This window comes from Podarcis muralis, chromosome 7 (genome assembly GCF_964188315.1).
Source record: "Podarcis muralis chromosome 7, rPodMur119.hap1.1, whole genome shotgun sequence".
NCBI lineage: Eukaryota > Metazoa > Chordata > Lepidosauria > Squamata > Lacertidae > Podarcis > Podarcis muralis.
In genome coordinates, this window is record NC_135661.1 from 69,127,897 (window position 1) to 69,147,628 (window position 19,732).

Here is a 19,732-nt window from a genome sequence, read left to right on the forward strand (position 1 = left end):
ATTGGCTATTCTGCTGAGACGGTGGAAGACCATGAATGTTGCACTTCTGGTCTTACACCTGCTCCTCTTCTTCTTTTGCTTGCAAAGCAGCCCCATGCTAGCACAGAACACAGCAGCAGCGCTGTTCCTCGCCGTGCTTTATAACTTCTGCATTCTGTGCTCTTTCTGTGCTAGATAAACAAGAAAGGACTGATGAATGAAAGCTGGGGAATTTCTCCTCATCACCACTTTTCTCCCTCCCTTTCTCTCGTCGATTGCTTCATCAGTATTCATTCATCAGGGACAACCAGTATAATTAGTTTCCCCAGCCTGTAATCATTGATAATCACAGCAAGTGATTCATCTGCCCCAGAAATTAGTATATGTACTAAGAAGGTCCAATGGAAAGGAGAAGTGGCTTCCCTTTGCGGCATTTGGAATTTTGCTGGGGCTTGGATGGGTGGATCTTCGTTCAGGAGGAAATCTGTGGGGTCAGCTCTGTGCTACAGGCAAGCTTTCCCTAAGAAACAACCATCTGTCATGAATCTGCTTCTCTCGGCATGTGTGTGAGCGAGCTGGTTTTGTCTAAAGCAGGTCTGGGAAGGGACCTTGGCAGAAACCTACTGGCTGCCGTTGCAGGAATATATCGATGAATGAGATGTTGGCTGTGTTCACGCATAGTGCTAAACCATAGTTGAACATTATGTCCTCGTGTGCTTTCCCTTCCTCTCTCTTCCTCTGGTGCAGCTGTGAAGAAGGGATTTGGTTAGGTTTATTGTTTATTATTATTATTATTATTATTATTATTATTATTATTATTATTAAACTTATACACCGTCCTATACCCAGAGGTCTCAGGGCGGTTAACAACCAAACCACAACATATAAAATCAAAGCAAAAGCAGTAACCCAATAACCCCGCCCCCAAAAAGCCACATTCTATATCAATAAGATAAACCAAAGGCCTGGTTAAAAAGGAATGTTTTTGCCTGGCGCATAAAGGTGTAGACTTCCCTGGGGAGATCATTCCATAGACAGGGAGCCACTGCAGAGAAGGCCCGTTCTTGTGTTGCCACCCTCTGGGCCTCTCGAGGAGGAGGCACACGGTTTGTCTAAAATCAACCACCTTCAGCTAGTGCTTAATGGACAAATCACATCTAGATAATAATAGCAATAGTTAACGATAGATCCTAGTTGGGAGACAATGGTAAACTGTGGTTAGTTGAAAATGGAACCAAATGCCCCCCAGTCTCCCTTTGGAGGAGGAGAGTGGGATAGGGGAGTCTTGTGCAGCTCACACTAACCTGGTTTAGCTGTGCGTACCATTAAAATGGGACGCGGGTGGTGCTGTGGGTTAAACCACAGAGCCTAGGACATGCCGATCAGAAGGTCGGCGGTTCAGATCCCCATGATGGGGTGAGTTCCCGTTGCTCGGTCCCTGCTCCTGCCAACCTAGCAGTTCAAAAGCACGTCAAGTGCAAATAGATAAATAGGTACAGCTCCGGCGGGAAGGTAAACGGCGTTTCCGTGTGCTGCTCTGGTTCTCCAGAAGCGGCTTAGTCATGCTGGCCACATGACCCGGAAGCTGTACGCCGGCTCCCTTGGCCAGTAAAGCGAGATGAGCGCCGCAACCCCAGAGTCAGCCATGACTGGACCTAATGGTCAGGGGTCCCTTTACCTTTACCATTAAAATATGGTTTAAGTAATTTAGCACTTCATGTGAGCCTGACTTTTGCCCTGCATTTCAGAAACCCCAGGCTACATAGAATTGTGGTTGGCAAATGATCAAGATGAAAACACAACAAATAACAGACCCCACTCTCATGCATTAAAGCCAACTTTTGACCCATGAATTAAAACGGGGTGAGGATTGAAACCCAGTTGTCTGCTTTACTAATCAATACTCTAAGCACCACACCACACTGGATCTCAGCACTACTCTCTCTCAAAAACCATAAAAAAGCTACAAAGAAGGGTTGGAAAGCTTGGATGAATTCTATTTGTCTGGCACATTCTTCACTGTTGTTTAAAGAAAAGTAGGTATTGATTAAAAACAAAACAAGACCCACAACATTAAAATATAATCACATCCAAGAACTAAAATACATTTTAAGAAACCCACTTTTCAGGTGGCTTAGCCTTGACTCCCCAAAGCCTGCTGTAGCAAATGGGTCTTTCAATAAAAGATGTGCTCAGGCTTGGACTGGGTTGAGTTTCCAAAGGCCAAGACTTCTATCACGGGGAGACAGCCATCAAGAATGCGTCTTTGGCTTCAGCATTCTAATTCATTGGAGCAGTAAAGGAACATATGGAAGAAGTTAGGCCAGCCTTTCCCAACATGGTATATGAGGAACAGAGGAAGACGCCTCATACTGAGTCAGACACATTGGTCCATGAGGCTTTCTCAACCTCGGCCCTCCAGATGTTTTTGGCTGTGATGGCCTGGGAATCTGATTCAGAAGCTGAATCTGAGGAGTCCCAGCCTGCACAGGAGTCCCCGCCTCCAGGGCTGGCTGAGTCGGGGCAGGGGCTTGGATCTGAAGGGCCTGCACCTGTGCCGGGTCCTCAGGATCAGACACCAGATGTATCCACTCTGGCTCCAGAGGTAATTGAGGACCCATTGCCTGCAGGTGTGCCTCTCCCAGCCCTGTCAGGGGAAGGTGAAGCTGCCCCTGGGTCCAGTAACCCTCCAGCCTCTCCTGAGCTGCAGAGGCTCAGGGCAGAGAGGCGGAGGGAACTAAGTGCTCTCAGGAGGAGTGCTTGCCTTAAAGCCAGGAGAGGCGGGTCACCTGTGGGCCGGGACCCCCCCTGGCCTCAGAGAAGATAAAGGCCAGTCAGCCCGGTCCCAGGTTGCGGGAGCAACAATGTTGGAAACCTGTTTCTGCCAGCACCCAGACCTGTTTTTCCGGAGTTCCCGACCACACCCAGCTTCTTGCTTTCGACCCCGCTTCCCTCTTGGTGGACAGTCTCCAGACCCTCTACCCAGGACCGGACTTTGACCACACCTCATGGTAACCCCCACCCCCCGGGACCAGCACATTGGCCTACAACTCCCATGATCCCTATCTGGCAGGACCAGTGGTCAGGGATGATGGGAATTGTAGTCTCAAAAACATCTGGAGGGCAGGGGTTGAGGAAGCCTGAGTCTACATTGACTGGCAGCAAGTCTCCAGGGTTTCAGATTCGGAATCTCTCTCTACCAGAATATATTTGGAACTGGGTGTGGGGCTACCTGCATACTCTACCACTGAGCTGCTCGCCTTCCCTGTTATTTGCTTGGGCAATTTATTTGCCACTTACATTTCAGCAAGTTTACAGCATAGATGAACACATCAGAAATAAAAAGTACAAAAAAGAGCAGCAAATTTCCACATTCTGGAAGGCGCAGTCAACAACTAAATGGAGCATCCTCTTTAGCATAAAAATAAACATTACACATAAAAATCAGCTGCAAAATTACAAGGAAAATTCCAGATAGCGAAACACAGCAGACAGCTAAACAATATATCCTCAGAATATCAGGAAATAGAATATCACAAATGAAAATCAGCTAAGAAGTATGAATTCCACATTTTTAAATAACATGATTGACAATCAGGTAAAATAAAAATCAGCTCACTCTTCCCACTCCTCAATATGCCACATCAATTGTACAATCAAACAGACCAATCCAACTGAATTCCCAACCCCTTATATAAGCAATAAACAAAACTTCTTTTAAATGCAGCTAAAAAATGCATCCCAGTCAGTCTCCCTCAAGTATACCCTTAACATGATCAACACACATGACACAAATTAACACTATAAATCAGTGGTTCCCAAAACGGTTGGTGGAATTGTCGGGGGTCGGGTGGGGTGCTGGAGGTATAAATGACTATCAGATGTTGAAAAGCTGGTGTCACTGGATCAAGTTTATCAATTTTGTTGAATTAATGAAACTAAATAGTTTAATTAATAGTTTGAATAAATGTGAAATCCGTTGTTCCTGTTTTGAATGTTGTATTACAGTGGTACCTCGCAAGACAAATGCCTCACAAGACAAAAAACTCGCAAGACGAAAGGGTTTTTGGTTTTTTGAGCTGCTTCCCAAGACGATTTTCCCTATGGGCTTGCTTCGCAAGACGGAAACGTCTTGCAAGTTTGTTTCCTTTTTCTTAACACCGTTAATACAGTTGCGACTTGACTTCGAGGAGCAACTCATAGCACGCGGTGTGGTAGCCTTTTTTGAGGTTTTTGAAGACTTTGGTATTTTTGAAGCTTTTCCAAAACCGTGCTTTGCAAGACGAAAAAAATCGCAAGACGAAAAAACTCGCGGAACGAATTAATTTCGTCTTGCGAGGCACCACTGTATTATCTTCCTTTTGTGAGTAATGCTCTTTATAGGGTATGGCAGGGGGCACTGGGGAAGAATTTATGGAACCAAGGGTGGGGAGCCTGAAAAAGTTTAGGAATCACATCTCTAAACCAACATACAGTGGTACCTCGGGTTAAGTACTTAATTCGTTCCAGAAGTCCGTACTTAACCTGAAACTGTTCTTAACCTGAAGCACCACTTTTGCTAATGGGGCCTCCTGCTGCTGCTGCACCGCCGGAGCACAATTATTGTTCTCATCCTGAAGCAAAGTTCTTAACCTGAAGCTCTATTTCTGGGTTAGCCGAGTCTGTAACCTGAAGCGTATGCAACCCGAGGTACCACTGTTCTCAAACTTACTATTCTATCACACCCCAAGCCACATTGCCTACACTCTGCAACCAACATGGTGCCCTCCATCATCCTTGACCATTGGCCAGGCTGGGTGGGGTTGATGGGAGTTGAGGAAAATAGGAAGAGAAGGTACCAGGTTGGAGAAAGCTGTGTTATGCTTAGGCATTTAAGAGTCTACCATCCTCTCCTCCCACATCCACAACCCTCTACAGTGCCGGCACGGGGAGAACAGGCTGTTACATCGTCTTGGACGTGATGCTGGATATGGCTGAGTGTGAGGGTGTTGTAGACATTTACAACTGTGTGAAGACACTATGCTCACGGAGGATCAACATGATCCAGACCGAGGTGAGATTTGGACACGGGGGACATGGTCCCAGTCGGGACAGGGATGGACTGTGGGTTATCATAACAGCATGTTTAGCATGCAAAGCAGCACCCCGTGGGTTCATAAAATGACAATCTCCTGGTTTTCATCTGCCCTGCACCAACTTCCTATTCTGCAAAGGCCCCAGTAAGATTGGATCCTCTTCTTTCTTTTGCTGTGTAATTTTCATGTTCTACTACTGGGGATCCCAAATTATTATCACTCTTCTAAACCTGTCATAAAGCCTTCTGGATCCTCCCTCCCAACAATTCACTGCTATAACATGCTACCACATCTTGGCCATGTTCATGCATCACACTAAGTTGTAGTTTAACCTAGTTATAGCCAACATGGCACCCTCCAGATGTTGTTGTACTACAATTCCCATCATCCATGACCACTAGTCATGCTGGGGCTGATGGGAGGGCAGCACATTGGCTACCACTGGTTTAGTGTGACATGAAAATCCTTAGGCCTCAAGTTCCCTTGTTTCAAACAAACCAAAGCTAACATTACCTACAGTGTGCCGCTTCAGGCAAAATGGCAAAACTATAGTTTAGCAAATGAAAGGGACCCAGCCCTATTTGTTGGAGTTCAGTCCAGCTTTAAGGATGCTTTAAGCCACCTCAAAAAATATCGTGGTGTGGTAGCATATAAATATAAGGGCTGTGCACTGTCCATCTTACATCCACTCTATGGCCCTGATCCATGGCTCCCCAATCTGGGAGACCACCTACCCCACCCTGGATCTGAATTAGTGCATGGCAGAGGGGCTAAGGTTTAGTGTGTTCCCCCCCTAAAGCTTGACTTAAACACACAGCTGGAAGGAGAAGGAGATGTTGCATTTTCCTCCCATAGTCAATTCTTCAGGGCTTCTCTAAGAAGCTGCTTTTGCAAATGGGTATCCTGCACCACGAGGGACGCGGGTGGCGCTGTGGGTTAAACCACAGAGCCTAGGACTTGCTAATCAGAAGGTCAGCGGTTCGAATCCCCACAGTCCCTGCTCCTGCCAACCTAGCAGTTCGAAAGCACATCAAAGTGCAAGTAGATAAATAGGTACCATTCCAGCGGGAAGGTAAACAGCATTTCCGTGAGCTGCTGTGGTTCGCCAGAAGTGGCTTAGTCATGCCGGCCACATGACCCAGAAGCTGTCTGCGGACAAACACCGGCTCCCTTGGCCAATAAAGCGAGATGAGCACCGCAACCCCAGAGTCGGCCACGACTGGACCTAATGGTCAGGGGTCCCTTTACCCTTTACCTTTATCCTGCACCACACCGAATCAGTGTGTAGTGCTCATTTGCAAAATGCAGTAAAGCTGCTTGAAAAGGAGGCTCCTATACCATGCAGCATCAATTCTGTGGTGCTGCTTCAGGGATGTGCCTCAGACATGAAGGAGAATCAGATGGCGGACTCCCACCTTCTCCTGAGAGAATGCAGCCAGTGGTCAGGGTTTTCTCAGGGTTTTCCTAGGGTTTTCCTGCCCAAAGCCTGCCTCTCATTTCTATCTGATGACCTGGCAGCCACAGTTTGCTCCTGGCTGTCCAAGCCAACCAGTCACAGTCCATGCCTGTCTGCACTTGACTCATCTGATGCCTAACGCCCTCCTAATATTCCTGATTTGGCTGAGGCCTTGGACCTCAGAAGAATCTGGTGAATGATTTCAATTGCATAAATCGATAACCATTTAAACTTTCATTCCCCTCTCCTGAAGGAGCAATACGTCTTCATCCACGACGCCATCTTGGAAGCCTGCCTGTGTGGAGAGACCAGTATCCCTGTCAGTGAATTCAGGCCCACATACAAAGAGATGGTCAGGATAGATCCTCAGAGCAACTCGTCACAGCTGCGGGAGGAGTTCCAGGTGAGTCCATGAAAGCTGAAGGCTTCTTTGAACCAAAGAGACTTTCTTCAAGTGCACATTTATGATGAGCCTTTGGACCCAGGATTGCCAATAGCAAGAGCATGAGTATAGCCTAGGCATGCATCTTTTGTGATAACCAGGAACACAGAGATGGAAGAGACCATTGGTGTCTTCTAGTCCAACCCCCTGAAGTGCAGGAATCCTTTGCCCAAACTGGGCCTTGAACCCACAATCGTGAGAGTAAGAGTCTCTAGTTGAGGCTGTCACTTTATTTCCAGGCAGGGATACAGAACTATGTTACTAGCAAATGTTCAAAGCTTTTCCCAGAGCGGAGGTACCAGGATTGGACAAAAGCTTTCACTTCTTGAATTTCTGCTTGTCATGCAGTTGTTGAAGGCGTAGGCATAGCTCCTGCCAGCCTAGCAGTTTGAAAGCATGCCAGTGCAAGTAGATAAATACTTCCCACTGTGGCGGGAAGGTAAACGGCTTTTCCGTATGCTCTGGTTTCTGTCACGGTATTCTGTTGTGCCAGAAGCGGTTTAGTCATGTTATGTATTCAGGCCACATGACCCGAAAAGCTATCTGTGGACAAATCCTGGCTCACTCGGCCTGAAAAGCGAGATGAGCGCCTCAACCCCATAGTTGCCTTTGGCTGGAGTTAAATGTCCAGGGGTCCTTTACCTTTACCTGAAGGCAGAGTTTAGGAAGGAAAAAGAGAAAAATGACAATTCTGTTTTTGGGAGGTTGGATGGAGGGTGGAGAGGGGTGTGGGTGGGTGTGGGTGGGTTTAAAATTAGCCCAAAGTACAAAGGTAGAATTTGCATTCATTGCTCCTCCCACTTTTGCCTCTACTCCCGCCCACCATTGTCACGTGAGCCCCCCTGAATGTTAACAAGAAGGGAATGCAGCCCTGGGGCTAAACAATGTTCCCTGCTCCTGATATAAAAGAAGGGTGCCTGTTTATTGTGCCTCTTAAATTTCTCCTGACTCTGAGATTATGAAATGCTGCCTGACCTGGTTTCCTTGTGTCCAGCAGACTCTGAATTCCGTAACACCCCACCTGGATGTGGAGGAGTGCAGCATCGCCCTTCTGCCGCGCAACCGGGAAAAGAATCGCAGTATGGACGTGCTGCCTCCAGACCGGTGCCTCCCCTTCTTGATCTCCATGGACGGAGACAGCAACAACTACATCAACGCGGCCTTAACCGATGTAAGTGCATTGCTGGGGTGTTATGGGTGGGGAGTGGAAACGGAGGAGGCCAAGCCCCACTCTACCCTGCACCTGATAAGGTTCAAGCTGCCACATTCAGGCTCCGAAGCCATTGAATGGGAATGTGGAATCAGGACCCGCCTTTCAAAGACTGAAAAGAAAGTTCAAAATGCAAAGTTTTCTAAGTAAGCAACTAGATAAAGGTCTAGAGATACTTTTGGAAAATGCACAGTTGTTGTCTCATCCAGGCTATAATTAAATTGAGTTATATTTAAATTGGCCTTTGGTTGATTAATATTTTGCGCTTTGAATTGTGTTTGGGAGGGGTATTGTTTTGTTTTGTTTCTGTTCTAACTATTTATTTGTGCTTTTATCCTGAATTTTTATATTGTGAACTGCTTTGAGATCTTCGGATGAAGGGTGGTATTATAATAGAAAAACACAACACAACACAACACAACACAACATATTTACAGCAGAGATGAAATGAAAGTTTTTCATTCAAAATGGCAGCTGCGATGGAGTGAAAACTGTCCCCTGCAAATTTCAGGGGACTGGAAAAATTCTAGAATTTATTTGGAGCTAGGAGCTTTTCTAGACGAGTAGCTGCTTCCTGCTCTCTCTCTCTCTTTCAAATGTGGTTTGGAACTCCTCCAGCAATGCCTCCCATAATAACTCACTATGATTATAATTTAGTGTCTAATATACTGTTTTTTCTTGTTGTGAACTGAAACCTATGCAGCATGCACCCGTATTTCCCAGGAAGGATATATGCTCCTTTACAGCCTGTAGATTGATTTGGAATCAAACATCCTCTAATCAAAAGGGGTATAACTTAGTGGCAGAGCAAGTGCTTTGCATGCACAAGTTCTCAGCTACAGTCCTCGGCATCTCCAGGTAGAGCTGAGAGATACTCTTAGCATCAGTGCCAGTCACTCTAGACAATGCTGAGCTAGATGGAACGGTGGTCAGGCTTGATATAAGGCTATGCTCTTTAGAGAGTTTTGGCTAAATATTAGGAAGAACTTGCTGATAGCTCCATCTGTCTGAGAATATAACAGAAGCCGGTTCAAAGACATTAAACACTGGTCAGTTAAATGGCTGAGACACCGTATTTTCTTCTACTTTTGGAGCACTGATCAGAGAGGGGCTGTAGCTTTGCATGTGAAATGACCCAGGTTCAGTCTCTGCCATCTTCTCCAGTTAACAGGATCAGGTAGACCTTTATTTCTCCCAAGAGCTTCTGTCAGTCAGAACTGACAACACTTGCTTAGATTGATGGATATTCTGATAATGGGCAGCTGCCTATGATCTTCTCTGCTCTTCCTAGACATTTTTGTGCTGTGTGATTTGATTTTTCAGTTTCAGTTCTTTTGGCTCACTTTGTCTTTTCACCTGTTCTTTAAAAAGAGACACAAGGCACATTCTAGTCTCTCTCTCTCTCTCTCTCTCTCTCTCTCTCTCTCTCTCTCTCTCCCCAAGACAAGACAGTGATGTAAATTCAGCAACCACTCCTTGAACAATTCTACCTCTCTCTTCTCTCTCCTCCCCCGCGGTCCCTTTTTCTTTCCAAGCCAGGGGAAATAAAATCCATTATGCATAGAAGTTTCTTTGCGAGTGCGCGGGCTGAACTGACACGCCGTGTTATTGTAAATATGTCTAACAAAGAGCAGGGAGAAGAGGGAGTCAGGAGCATCCGAGCTGAACACTGCCACTGCGCTCCCGTCTCAGGAGCGTGCCGCAAAACCGAGAGTTAAGTGGTAGCAAGGCAGAGGGAGCAGATAAGCTTTTCATTCGCTCCCACCACACAGATGTTGGGATAGGGAGGGGGAGTGGTGTTGGTCCACATTTTAATTCCCATCTCCATTACTGCGCTTCCAGGAGCAATGTGCAAAAGAGAAGTTCCGTTATCCTTCGAAATTCACACATCTATGAATTTTGCAATGCAGTTTTGTGAGAAAACAAAACACAGATTAGGGGAAAGTGTGCATTTGTATGAGCACATGAACATGCATTCTGGGTGCAGAAAATCGCTTGCAGAAATGTGCATATTGGGCAGAATTTTGCACAAGCCTCTGCCTGTTAGGATAAATTCACATTAAAAATGCATATGAATTTTCATGTGGACTCTTTTTTTAAAAAATCACAAACTGATGAGGAAATGTGGAGAAACTAAGTGAACTTAGAACTTGAAAAGTGGGATTAAGATTCAAAAGAGGGTAAGATATTGCTGAATATGATTTTGTAAAAGAGAACACAGAAAAGGGAGATGTGAGGAAGTCAGGAAAGAGGGGTATGAAGGTAACAAGCTAGAAACAGGATTTTTATATTTTTCTTTTCTTTTCTTATGTATTTCTATGTATTTTCTTTTGTATTTTCTATGTATGTGAAATCTGTTTAATTGTTTAAAAATTTCAATAAATATCTTTTAAAAAAAAGAAAGAAAAGTGGGGAAATGAGAGAATTAGAAATGGACAGATAGCATAGGTTAAACAAGTGGGCATGGGAATCATGCCAGCTCAGTCTGCCCATGGTTTGGCTGTACTCCACTGGCTTCACCCCCAATTTCCATATGCCTAACAGGAAGTCCATAATATATGTACATCAGCAACCCCCAAGGTCAGGGACTTCAGTCAGCCAGGGTTTCCAGCTCTGTGGACTGCCTGTGTATGTTCTGTGCTCTCAGGTCCTGATTATTCCCTGCTTTTCCCAAGTTGGGTTTCAAGGTGGCTCAGATTTTCTCCCCAAAAACATCATTTAAAATAAAAAGAAACTAGCTGAAAACAATTAATCAACTCCAATGAAACACATTCAGGACCAGCATTAAAATACCAATTGCCTTGATAGCAGCCCATTTGTCAACATCATTTGCACCTAGTTTTCAAATACAGTGGACCCTCTAGTTATGCACCCCTCTGGATATTTAACTTTTGGGTTACGAAGGCAGCAACCTTGGAAGTGTATACTTCCAGGTTTCCCCCGTGCGCATGCGCAGAAGTGCCGCCTCTGCCTACGGAACTTTCGGGTTGTGGATGGACCCCCAGAACGAATTTAATTCGTATCTGGAGGATCCACGGTAAAGGCCTTTCCGAATAGGGAAGTCTTAGCTTGATGGGGGAAAGATAATCCAGATAGATCTCTCTCAGGCTACATGTCATACTGTTCATATAGTTTTTAATGCAGACATAAAGATAGTAAGTTCATTAGAAGATGGAGTCTGCTGTCTTGTAGGACTCCATAGATCCATATTCTTTCCCTGGGGATACTATAGTAATGTACATGTGTGTGGTTGGATTGATTTTTTGAGTATTTGATAACACCAATTTAAAAGGTTTTTAGGTACTCAGCTATACAGCTGCAAATATAAAAGTTTAAGTGTGTTGTAAAGTGCAATATACAAATGTGACACTAGATGGCAACAGTGAGCTATGGCAAATTCAATATATTTTTCAAAACATTTTTTTTAAAAAGCATTTTCAAAGAGTTTTTTTTATGTGTGTGTAGATTCCACCTAGGTGTGCATAGGCAGATAGATATGAAATTTTTAATTAGTTACCAGTATCTGTATCTTAATATCTCAGTTCCCTCAAACTATCTTTATATTTACTATACAGAATTTTAAAAATAATAAAAAGTGTTTAAACTAGCCACTTTTGTTTTGAAGAAAGAGCCACAGATTGAGGGCCCTGATCTGAAACATACCTGCATTATGGATTGAAGCCTTTCCCCATTTTTCTGCTGTCAATCACCTCCCTGTCATTGCCCCAGCTCCTATTTCCCCTCTAAGCTGCTGGGTTCCCCCACATTTCCTTCAGGCTTATAATAGCATAGCTAAGCCAAGACTCCAAAACACTAAAAGCCACTTGTGGACTCAGGGCTGGGCCAAGACATCTTGCTGTCTGAGGCAATAGTGACCCACCCTATTCTGGAAGTAGACATTAAGTAGAATACTGTAATGATTCTTTCTTTGACATTAGTGATGGGATATTGTCTTCCACCATGCCTCAATGAGGCAGGCTGTGGAGTGCTAGACAGACTGCACAGCACCCACAGCTCTGTCCTTGGAATGTCTCATCACCATATCCAGCCCATCAGTATCTACCGCCTGAGGCGACTGCCTCACTCTGCCTAATGGTAGGGCCGACTTTGTTTGAACCTGTGTTTTTGGCAGGCCTGCTCATGAGATAAAAACGTGCCTGTTCAGGCTTTCAGATCACATCTTCCCATACAATGGAGCCCATCTAGAATGAGCACATTTTTTCACAATCCTTTATTCATATGATATGGCCAGCTGCAGCACTTTATGCAAACGAGTAAAATTCACAATGCCAGTTTTCAGGTAAAAGGGAAAATAAAAGTAGATGGGCTAAATTAATCAGTGACCTGCTTCAATTAGCCAGAGAGGTCAGTTTGGTGGGGGGGAGAGAGCGTTCTGAAAGCCGACAGTGACGTAAAACTTCCAAGGAAATGGAATAATCAAGGGTAAAGGGCTTCCTCTGTAGGTTTGTCTCTGGCCATCAAAGCACGAAAGGATTTGATTAGATCATGGTGTGCTATATCCTTATTCACTTTCCAGAATCATCAGGGGCCGCCTTTCAAATCAACCCTTTCTTTTACTTGTGTGCCCTATGGCATTTTTGTAAATAACTTGGGCACAACAGGGAGTTGACCATTTGATTCATGGCCACTTTGGGTTAAACCACAGAGCCTAGGACTTGCCGATCAGAAGGTTGGTGGTTCAAATCCCCGCGATGGGGTGAGCTCCCATTGCTCAGTCCCTGCTCCTGCCAACCTAGCAGTTTGAAAGCACGTCAAAATGCAAGTAGATAACTAGGTACCGCTCCAGCGGGAAGGTAAACGGCATTTCCGTGCGCTGCTCTGGTTCACCAGAAGTGGCTTAGTCATGCTGGCCACATGACCCGAAAGCTGTACACTGGCTCCCTCGGCCAATAAAGCGAGATGAGTGCCGCAACCCCAGAGTCGGTCACGACTGGACCTAATGGTCAGGGGTCCCTTTACCATTACCTTATCGTAAATCTTGGCCTAGGCCTGGAACAAAAGTTCCAAATTGTGGCTTCAGGGTTCTTAGGTCTGTACCTCAGGCTCATTTGCTCCATCCTCAGAAGGGCACCCACAGTGCCAGTGCTGCAGTCTCTGCCATTGCCCAATGGTATTGTTGGCAGATTAAAATGGCGGCTTGCCAACAGCATGCCACTGCTACTTAGGAAGTCAGGAATATAGAGGGCAGTTGGATAGATGGGCTCAGAGTCAGCAACTGCTAAGGATCATGAGTGCTAGTGCCAGGCCTCTCTTCCTTCTTTCACACACTTCAATTTCCTCACTTCCTGGATTGTGATAACTATAGTGTATTCTGGTAAGCTAAGATCCCTGCAAATATGCATTTGCTTTCCAAAGAGTCTTGTGGAGCAGAAGTAGGATTTCTCTGGCTGCTCATCCTAACCCCTCAGGCCATTGCCCTTGTTTGGAGGACAAAGTAGAATATGGTCTGACCTGGGCCCCTTAAACTAACTAGGGGCCTGAAGTGTGGTGGAGGACAGAATTTTATTACCATAGTTGAAGTAAGATTCAGTAGCCAGGGCAGTCATCTTCTCTATAAGGAATGGAGTGGAAGTGCCATCTTGGCCTTTTTCATCAGGCAGCAAAATGTCGTGATTGGCCCTGCTAGAAACCATGCTTTGAATTGAGTTTGCCTTTTCTGAATAGGAGGGAAACTGGTTTGTGGTAAACCATAGTTTCTTCAGTTCACGTGCAACAGTAAACTGTGATTATCGCGAACCAATAAGTGATGGTGGGACAGGGGGGTACATTGGGGGAGGGCATTGGCCCAAGACCAAATGGACCAAATTTGATTTTGCTGTGAAATTTGAACTGTGCCCTAAGGAAGAAACCAGGGCATCACTGAAAAGTCAGGTGTGAGATCAACACCTTCCCTTCCAACTGGAGGGAAGATGAGATGGGCTAATCTGATCCTGGGAGCACAGGTAGCTGTCTTGTGTTGAGTCTGACCATTGGTCCATCTAGCTTAGTATTGCCTGCACTGCTTGGCAGTGGCTCACCAGGATTCCAGACAGAGTTCTCTCCCAGCCCTACAAGGAGATTCCAGGGACTGAACCTAGTACTTTGTGCATGCAAAGCAGATGCTCTATCTCTGAGCTGTGGCCTTTCTCCTGGGGTTGCCTGTTGAAGGAGAGAGCCCTAATAGCTGACTCTGACTTGCACCAATTAATCACTTAACACCATCAGCTTTCCTGCACAGATCCCACCTCTCTTGGTTTCCTGCATTCCCAGTTCTCCTTTCTGTTCTGATCAGGTAGCAAATTGCTGTAATTATTTTTATGCAAGCACCAGAGCTGAAGAATGAAAAAAAAACTGGTGCTTCTCTCTCCATTAAGTAGCAGCCCATGGATCTTTCATCATTTGTGCCCCACTTTGCTGCCTTTTTAAGCAATTGGTGTGTGTTTTTTTTTGGGGGGGGAGGCTCTGTAAAATAACAAATTCGTCCTGAGATTCCCTTTGTCCAACTTCACCTCTTTGGAGAGAAGCTGATCCAAATCACCTGGCTGATGGGAGAAAAGAACTCAAGACTGAGATTATGCACTCTGTAACAGAGTTTGAAAGAAACTGAGAAAGCTGGGAGATGTTTTCTAAGTGCAGGGAACTTGTCACTTGAGCTCCTAAGTGTTGTTTCAAGGGCTCTTTAGGAAGGCAAAGAGCTGAAGAAGAAAAGCTCTGCAACCCTGGATTGTCTGCTCCATCTCTGCAGGTGCCCCTAAAAGCCCTTGCTTCTTTTGAAGTGCTAACAAGCCTTGCAAAGTCATTACCTTGAGGTTAAGGGTCTTTTCTTTTCTTTCCTTCCCCTCCTCCCCTCCTCCCAAGAAAATGTTTGTTAGAAGCAAAGCTTAGAGGAGCCTGCCTGGCTTTTCTGTGTCTTACCATTTCCCTCCCTCTGCCCATTTCAAAACCCCAATAAATATTACCAGGCAATGTTGGCTGTGTGATAGTTTAGATCCAAGAGCTGCTTTCTGTGCTCTTATTATCCAAAAGGTATAACTTCCGGGGGGGGGGGGGGAGAGATGATCCACTGGGCAGACATTTTTCACACTGGTTCTTAGATCAGAGGAGACGGAATTCTGTTTTTTTAAAAAAGAGACCTGAGTGCTTTTTTCCCATCGAGCAATATCAATGCACAGAGGCTCATTCTTTTTAAAACTTTGTGTTTGCTGGGAATGAGGTCCTAAGTGGGAATGAGGCTTTATCATATCTCTGTCCTTCAGCCTTCAATTTAGTTTGATCCAAAATGGGCCTCTGCGCTGACTCGCACTGATATGTATATGTGTGATTTTTCTTCACCAGATGATTATTTGTTACAGGCCTCAAATTATAAGGCAGACAAATGGTATCAGATTAGAGATTCTGACTCCTGAGTTTGAAAGAGGATCCAGCATGCTCCAAGATCCCCAGTAGAATTACTTATAAATATGGCACAGAGTGTGTGGGAGAAAAGTATGCTCATAAATTTCCAGGCTTGATTTTACATGAGGGCATTGACTTCTGAAGTCCTGCATGGCTTGGAACCAAAGTCCCTCTAGATCGACCTGCTCCTCTGTGAGTCTCTTTGAGGCCTTTCTTCAGGGATTCCTCACCCCCTAAGATCAAGAGGGTGGAGGCTGAGGATCAGACCTTATGAGAAACAGTTGAGGGAGTAGGGTGTGTTTAGGGTAGCCCGTCAAATATTTGAAGAGTCTGTCAAGACTGGCCCTTATGGGCAGGGGTACCTTTACCTTTACTTACACATGGAAGATGGAGCAATCTTGTCTTCTGCTGCTCCAGAGGGCAGGACCTGAACCAATGGATCCAAATTGCACAAAAGGAGATTCTGACTAAACATCAGGAAGCGTTGAACTAGGACTAGGAAGGCCCAGGTTGCAATTCCACTTAGTCAAGAAATACACAGGGTGGCCTTGGGTCAGTCAGTATCTCTCAGCCTAAATTACCTCACAACAGGGGTGTCATCTGGGGGTGGACAGGGGACAGACAGAGCCCCCCATATTTTCAAGAAGGGGGTGAGCACCCCCCCAAAAAATCTGCAGTGATCCTCAAAAGGACATGCCAGGATGAAGATACCTAGCCCTTTGAGGATCACCAGAGCGCCTTCTGACCCCTCCTCCCAAAAAATGTTGGGCACAACTCGGCGCGCCTGCCTCACAAGGTTTTTGTATGAATAAAAGGAGGTGGAGAAGCATGTACATTGCCTTGAGCTCCTTGGAGGTTAGAGAAGATATAAATGTGATAAAACAAATATGATAAAATAAAGACAAAGATTTGTCTCACCTCTGAGGATTCAAATGGCAGAGTAGCAGGATTGAGGGTACCATCGCTCAGCCAGGATTTCTCTGGGAACAGTGGGTAATATTCAGGGTAAAGTCATACCCAGAGTAGACCCCTTGATTAATGAGATCTACTCTGGGTATGACTTACACTGGATATCACCTACTAGAAGCACATTTAGGCAGTTCACCTTCCATCTTTTAAAAGCTCACACTTAGTGTTGATCAGTGGAGTTCCTTAAATAATGCACTGGGATCTGAAAGTTGTATGGCATTTGATCAATCAAAAATGCCTATTTTACACATGGTAACCATCACTTGAAGTTTCAAATGACTAGTGATCAATCATATTGCCTGTTTTACTGAGATATGTGCTTTAGTAGACAGAAGGTGGATGATGGTAAGGAAGTGACGATCCTTCTGCCACCTTTAAGTTTCTCTTGTGTTTTTCAAGATCCAAATGGAATTAGATTAATCCTGCACACAATCCTTTGCTTTAGAATCTCAGAACCTAAATTTACATCTTCCTCCTGGTCAACCTTGGAGATTAGGGCTGTGATTTGCTCCATCTCTTCCCTCTAACATGTTGCTCTGCTTTTATCCCATGACTCCTTTTCTCTCCTTTAGAGCTACACAAAGAGTGCTGCCTTCATTGTGACCTTGCACCCACTACAGAACACAACCACAGACTTCTGGAGGCTGGTGTATGACTATGGCTGCACTTCCATCATCATGCTGAACCAGCTCAATCAGTCCAACTCTGCCTGGGTGAGTAACAGAGAAACACCTGCCACTCATTGCTGTTGCTTCTTTGAGCAGACTGTTTGCTCCACTTTGCATTTATGTATGATGTGGTCTTCAAAAAGACAGCCAGATCTACTTGCATTCAACTAATATCTCCAGGGTTTGTGTATGTGTGGATCAGTGGAATTAAGAATGTAAGTAATATATGAAACTTGAACAGTCAAATCACAGTTACATAGTCTAATGCACAAGCTGATTCTGAAGCACAAAATAACCATGTTAAAACGATTCTGGTTAATTTAATTTCAACAAAATAATGACATAGTCTGCAAGTCTGTTGAAGGCCAAAGCGATCTGAAGCAGAGGCCAGTTTGATCTGGATTTGCTAAAGGCTGGACTGACGGAATGGGCAGCCAGCCACTAATTCTGTTTCCACAGAATCATCACCAGGGCCACATGCACAACAAACATTTAAAGCGCTATGATACCACCTTAAACAGGCATTACTTCCCCCCAAGATTTCTGGGAGCTGTTCTTTGTTAAGGGTGCTAAGAGTTGTTAAGAGACACCTATACCCCTCACAGAGCTACAATTCTTAAGAGTGGTTTAACAATCAATAGCTCTTCCCAGGGAACTCTGGAAGCTTTAGCTTTGTGAGGAGATGATGATGAAAAGAGAGCTGTGTTGAAATTCTTCCCCTGCAAAAGTCAGGGGGATTCGTCTCATTACAGAGGAGCAGGAGAAATATTACAAAGTTGTGTGTGTGTTTGGCTTACCTTACTGTTTTAAACAGGTTTTTTGGCTGTTCTTTTAAAGTGTGAAACAACTGAGCCCATAGCTTACATTCACATTCATGGAGCTACTACTTGGGGGATTTTGACTGGAAATGATTGGGCAGCCCAGAGATTATTGCAATAGATAACAATTACTTTGGAAACACAAATAGTCCTTTGCTTATTCTGGATGAATTAGGAAGAAGCAATACATGCCAATAACATCTTGCTTGCTTAAATGAATTAGCAAGAGAGCCACACAATTAAACTCAAAACTGCTGCCTCCCGTATAGTTTTTGCTGCATTTGTAGCACCAAAGAGACCTCTCTGGGGTGCAAGCCTGGGCAGTGTATATGGAGGTCCTGGGCTGTCCAGATGGCAAGACCCCCCTCTTGGCCTCAGTGATGTGGTCCAAAGCCCAAGTCTGTAGGGAGTTTGCCCAAGCCTGTAGGGAGTTTGGCCTTACCACCTGACAAATATCTTGGGTTAGGATGTTGCCAGCACTCCATGCATCAGCATTGGTGACCACATGCTTGAAGTGGTAGACAATTTTGTCTACCTGGGTTCCACGATACCCAGCAACCTCTCCATCGACCCTGAGCTGGACAAGTGTACAGTGGTATATCAGGTTACATACGCTTCAGGTTACATACGCTTCAGGTTACAGACTCTGCTAACCCAGAAACAGTGCTTCAGGTTAAGAAATTTGCTTCAGGATGAGAACAGAAATCGTGCTCCGGCGGCGTGGCGGCAGCAGGAGGCCCCATTAGCTAAAGTGGTGCTTCAGGTTAAGAATAGTTTCAGGTTAAGAACGGACCTCCGGAACGAATTAAGGACTTAACCTGAGGTACCACTGTATTGGCAAGACAGGTACGGCAATGGCTCACCTCTTCAAAAGGTATGGGAGAATGTGATGCTAATGTCCAATACCAAGACGAAGGTCTACCAGGCTTGTGCGTTGAGCACTCTGCTGTATAGAAGTGAGTCATAAGCAGCTTACAACCACCAGAAGCAATGCCTCAATGCCTTCCACATCAGGAAGATTTTGGGTATCACATGGCAGTGTCAGGAGGTCCTACACATGAGTAGGAGGCTGGCAGAGACACATGCCCAACTAGCATGTTCTGTCCCTCCTGGTTGTTCTGTCCCTCCTGGTTGTTTTGGAGATTCAAAATCTTTCTTCAGCCCAAACACCACAGTGATTGATACCTTAGAGGCATCAGCACACTTCAGGATCAGCAGAGTATAGGCAGTCAGCGTACAGACTCAGTAGTGCAGCATTTGGCTAAACTACGTTTATTTACATATACACCCGCAGAGCATCGTAACTTAGCTCCTTCCTCTTCAGCACCAGACAGCAAAGACAAAGGACAAATGTCCTACATCACGGAAACACAGTAATACAAACCTCCTGTCTCCGTGACGCCCCACAATGGGGAATGAAAACATACACCGTCATGTGATAAAAACAATCCCATGACTGCAGCACGGGAAAAGAATCCTAACAGGCAGGGCAGAGTCTCAAACAAAGATGTGCTCTCCCAAGCCCACATCCCCAGCATGTTCACACTCTTGCCTCAGCGATGTCTACACTGGCTCAGTCATGTTCACAGAATGGAAGGTGGCAGGATCCCCAAGAACGTGCGCCGTGGGGAGCTGGCTTCAGGGACAGGACCAACTCTGCTTTACAAAGATGTCTGCAAATGTGTCATGAAGGCTGGCTATATCAACTTCACTGTGTGGG

The 19,732-nt window shown here is 45.2% G+C and overlaps 1 protein-coding gene across 9 annotated transcripts in view; it reads left to right on the forward strand.

Moving 5' to 3' along the window:
- The window catches only part of PTPRU (protein tyrosine phosphatase receptor type U), a 368,985-nt gene that overhangs the window by 320,044 nt on the left and 29,209 nt on the right, over positions 1–19,732 (forward strand). For 5 of the 9 annotated variants that reach the window (XM_077932039.1, XM_077932041.1, XM_077932043.1 and 2 more), the window contains 4 exons: positions 4,897–5,032; positions 6,764–6,913; positions 7,947–8,123; positions 17,099–17,239. In XM_077932039.1, coding sequence (XP_077788165.1) covers positions 4,897–5,032; positions 6,764–6,913; positions 7,947–8,123; positions 17,099–17,239 — 604 coding nt within the window. The remainder of the gene's footprint in view (positions 1–4,896; positions 5,033–6,763; positions 6,914–7,946; positions 8,124–17,098; positions 17,240–19,732) is intronic. The other 4 variants (XM_077932040.1, XM_077932042.1, XM_077932044.1 and 1 more) reach the window with 1 other exon arrangement.